The sequence below is a fragment of the Strix uralensis genome, chromosome 4 (genome assembly GCF_047716275.1).
Source record: "Strix uralensis isolate ZFMK-TIS-50842 chromosome 4, bStrUra1, whole genome shotgun sequence".
In the NCBI taxonomy this organism is placed as follows: domain Eukaryota; kingdom Metazoa; phylum Chordata; class Aves; order Strigiformes; family Strigidae; genus Strix; species Strix uralensis.
The window spans coordinates 125,254,738-125,259,265 of record NC_133975.1 but is presented as its reverse complement, the minus strand read 5'-3'; the positions used below and the strand labels follow the sequence as shown (position 1 = coordinate 125,259,265).

Below are 4,528 nucleotides of genomic sequence, written 5' to 3'. Positions count from 1 at the left end.
AAAGAATAAATGTTTGATTTGTTCTGAAGTTTGTCTCTTCTGCTCTCAAATTTTTAAAAATAAGGAATTTTAGCATTTTTTACCCTGTTGAAGGTTATATATAAACATGCACTCATTTAACCACATGCAAGACTGTATGCATGGCAATGTATATGAAGCAAACTTCGTGTAGTGATCTAAAACTCTGATTGAGCTAATTTAAAGCATTTGGTTTAACAGGAGCCTAGAGACTCAAACATCAGCAGGCCAAGATCATTTAACTTAAGTCTATCCAGCTGAGACACAGGCCAATGAACACAAGTTTGTGCGCCCCATGCAGTAGCTGACTTTCTCAAAATTAAATGTCAAGTCTGGGGTTTCTAGGTGGACGTTTTTAAATGCAGTGCAAGTACGTGAAGTATAAAACACATCTTGTAGCTTAGAGTTACTTTCCAGCTCTCTTTTTTTGACAGAGAAAGTATTCCAGAGAGGCTGGTTGCTTCCTTCACTGAGACAAATGCAGCAGGTATCAGAGCGACATGGCAGATGCTGGGCTGCTTAGAAGGTGTGAGGAATTTAAGCCTCCTCTTTTCACCTTGGCCAGGTCCCCCCTTGTCTTACCAGCCCTGTTCACCAGCTTAGCAGACTTGGTTGGATCTGAGCTGGCTGGTAGGGCAGTGTGTGCAGGAGGGACAACCAGCCTCTGACTGCAGCCCTGGGAGTGGACCAGTACAAGCCCAGTGCTCAGGATATTGGTAATGGCAGCTCCAATAACACTTCTGGAGGTGCTGAGGTTATAGCACAAATTCAGGGGTGCTTAGCTCCTAACTCAGGCTAAAATGTAAGTGGGATAAATCCAGAATTAAGTGTCCAGGTCAAAATGCTTGTGTTATATGTAGACCTAACCCTGCTGAATGCGTGGAGCTGCAGCCATGCTGCTTTCCCCCCATGCAACAAAGAAGGGAACCTGCCACCTCCCACAGGTGTGCATGACAGACAGACAGACAGACAGAGCCCCTCCAGACTGACCCTGTCAGGGCCAGTACTGTCAGGGACGTCAGCCAACAGCATGTGTGTGTACTGAGAGAACAACCAAAGGCCTACATGGCTATTGGCCTGGTGCAAGCTCAGGGCAACCCAAATGGGATGGCAGGAGAGCATGTGCTGCAAAGTAAACTTCCAATATAGAGATTTCAGTGGGTCTGAGGTGCTGGCTGGTGGCTTTATCTCTTCCAGGCAAACCCCACTGCTCTGCAGGGAAAGTCTCCATGACACTTCTTTCTGTTACGGACTTTTCACTAAGACTTTTCACTCCTGGGAATAGGTGACCCCCCATTCGTACATCTGCCCATCTCTAGGGATGAATGAGGATGGGGAACAGTGTGTCAGAGGGGAAGAAGGGCTGTCCCAGCTCAAGCTGAGCCTGTGCCCTTGCACTTGCATGTCTTGCCTCCTGGACTGTGCTGGCTCCCCCAACACTTCCCTTCTCTCCCTTCTGCCTCAGCATGAAGCTCCACTGTGTGATCCTGGGTTATCTTCTTCTCCTGCTGCTGGCCAGCTGCGGTGGCACACTCAAGACCTCTGCCATCGACCTGCGGACCTTCATTGGCTGCGCTGTGCGAGAGTTCACCTTCCTGGCCAAGAAACCTGGCTGTGGGGGGCTGCGGGTGACAACGGACGCATGCTGGGGACGCTGTGAGACCTGGGAGGTGAGGCTGTGCCCGGGGCTGAGGGTGGCTGGCTGGCATTGACATCCCTGGGTGGTGCTTCCCACCTCAAGAAAAGTCCTTGAAAGAAACCCACCAAACATTGCATAGCTTACTGTAATCTACTGAACAGGCAAGGGCTGTGTTCTGCTCCACGACCTCCCTGCTACCACTATCATCAGTGTTCCCTGTCAGTTGTTCCTCCTTCCACTGCCTCAAAGGGGATGCACATCCTATGATGATAGTAATGAAGCACTTATGTTATACTCTTATTGCAATTTGAAAGCCTCTTACAGCTTGAACACTTAAGAAGAGGTCTTTATTACTTTACTGGAAAAAATTCCTTTGAGATTAAGATGGAGACCCCAACTGATGGGTAATATAGTTTGTTCCAAAAAGCAAATCCCAGAGATAATGGCTGTTTCTAATTTGGTCCTGTTCTAAGTCACAGTCCGGTCTAACTATGAAATAGTTATGTTTTGGGGGCATACAGGGGGAGAAAAAAGAGCATAAGTACATCTACACACACTTCAGAGAACAGGTTTCTGGCTGTCTTTGCCTTCTGCCACTGGAAGGCTCAAGGGGCCAGATCCATTTAATTTATTCACAAAAGCCTCAAGCGACTCCAGAGGGATTTTGTCCACGTGAAGACAATGGCTCCGTATAAGTGACCAGAGGAGGGGCCAGGGTCTGTGTGCCAGCTCTTACTGCTCTCTTTCACTGCTTGGTAGGATGAGGGGAAAGGTCACTGGTGGCCAGATTTCTCCAATGAGATAACGTTCCTTTGAGGGACCTTTTGTTTCCTGGTTCCCTCCACTCTCGAGCTCCTCTGACAGCACAGACCTTGCAGACTTTCTTACTATACTGCAATACCACTGGGATGTAGTTAAGCTGAATGCATCTGGTTGTAGGCTCAACAGCTCCTAGAAAGCATGGTGGTGTACATGGATGGGGGGTTGGTAAGAGGGAGGGTGTCTGGATATCTTCTTGCTGAAACATTGCATCTGTTTGTTTCCATGCCATCATTCTCAGTTCCCAGGGCAGGCTGTTTACACTGCACAGAGGGAAAGAAAGAAAAATTAAAATGTCTCCTGGCTGTGTTACCTTACGCTGTTTCCCATCTGTGCAAGGGAGAGGATGACAGTGGGCTCCCATTTCTGCTTGCACTGCCCTTTCTTGGAGTCTTTGCAAATGGGTACCCCTGTCGAGGAAAACCTCACTTTTCAGTGAAAACAATGCCACTGTGATACCACATGGGAGTGTGGGTTTCAGGGTCTTCAGGATCCCATCGTCTCCTGATGGCTGAGATCTCTGGCCAAGATGTTTTTCTCATGAGGAACTGCAGACTTCGATGCTGGCTGCTGTGCTGAGTGCATCCCCCATGGTGTACATCCATGGGGCCTGTGGGATGTGCAGCTTGACTGGGAAGACTGGTCTGGCTGAGAAAAAAAACAGCCACTTGGCACCTGGGTGCACCTCTGCTTTTAGGCAGCTTGTGCACATGGGAGGGTTTCCAGCAGAATGCATTTTCTTTGATGGAAAATCTGTCCTTTTGGAAAAAAGCAGCTGCTTTTGGCAAACATGCATTTGGTTGAAACACAAGTATTCTGCTGAAAAGCAGCTTTTTGGGTAGGCTTTTGTCTTCTTCAAGTAGCTTTAATTGGAGCTTTATGTTTTAAACAAACAGAAACATGCACATACACCCACTCTCCTCCATGGCAAGGCTCCAAGAGGCAGGTGTTGAAGGATGTAATCTAAAAGTTATTTCCATGGCCCCTTCCACCTGATCCAGTTGCTCCCCTATTTACACTAATCCCCTTGAGGAAACTGCGACTCCAGATGTTTGTCTTGCTTCTTGCCTGAGGCCAGCATTTCTCCCCCACAGAAACCAGTGCTGGAACCACCTTACATCGAGTCTTACCATCGTGTTTGCATCTACAATGAGACCAAGATGATGACGGTGAAGCTGCCCAAGTGTGCCCCTGATGTGGATCCCTTCTACACCTACCCGGTGGCCATCCGCTGTGACTGTGACATCTGCTCCACTGCCACGACCGAATGTGAGACTGCCTGAGCTCTCCTTTCCCAGATCAGGCAAGGGGGGACCAAACTCTTCCCTGGCTTCATATCCCTGCTACCACCAGCATTACAGAGAGTGTAAGTCAGTCCAGAATTTGATCTCACACTGTAATGCTCCTAATCATTGACTTTTCTAGGCAGACGAGACTTAAGCCCCTCTCCTCATTCTCTCCTCTCTCCTCAAAGCATTATTGCTGTAGAAATGTAGTACACAGCCTTACAGTAGCAAATCTTGTGGTAAAAAAAAAAAAAAAAAAGCAGTTTCCCTTCCTTACAGGTTTTTCACACTGTATACCTCTGTTCATGCACAAAGAGCACATGGACTAAACAGTCACTGGGGGGTGAAAACAGGCCACAGCAGCATTACCACTTCTCTAACAGCCTCTTTATTCATGTTGGGTTTTAGCTCCTTCCCAGTAACGTAAATGCAATTACCAACATTTTCGGCACCTCGTCCCCACTGTTAGTTTTATTTACCCTAAGGTCTATCAGGAATAACAGTCAAAGAAAAAGCCTTAAGGCCAATGAAATGGAAATGGTATCCAAATTGCTACCTTGAAATTAAGGTAAATGCATATGCAGCCCTGACTCAGTAAAGTACTTAAGCTCATGATGAAGTATTTTGCTTAATATCAGTGAACTTTTACAGTTAAGCATGTATTTCAGTGATTTGCTTAATTGGAGCTATTCTGTTGAAAAAATCTTGCCTCACAAGAGACAATTTCTTGAAAAAAAAAAGAGATACACACATTAAATCTGTAAAG

General features: G+C 46.9%; 1 protein-coding gene across 1 annotated transcript; it reads left to right on the top strand.

Moving 5' to 3' along the window:
* The first annotated feature begins 1,484 nt into the window (after positions 1-1,484).
* GPHB5 (glycoprotein hormone subunit beta 5) lies at positions 1,485-3,935 on the top strand. Its single transcript, XM_074865255.1, has 2 exons — positions 1,485-1,688; positions 3,571-3,935. Exons 1-2 carry the CDS (start codon positions 1,485-1,487, stop codon positions 3,757-3,759), a joined length of 393 nt encoding a protein of 130 aa, XP_074721356.1. The 3' UTR covers positions 3,760-3,935.
* The last annotated feature ends 593 nt before the right edge of the window (positions 3,936-4,528 follow it).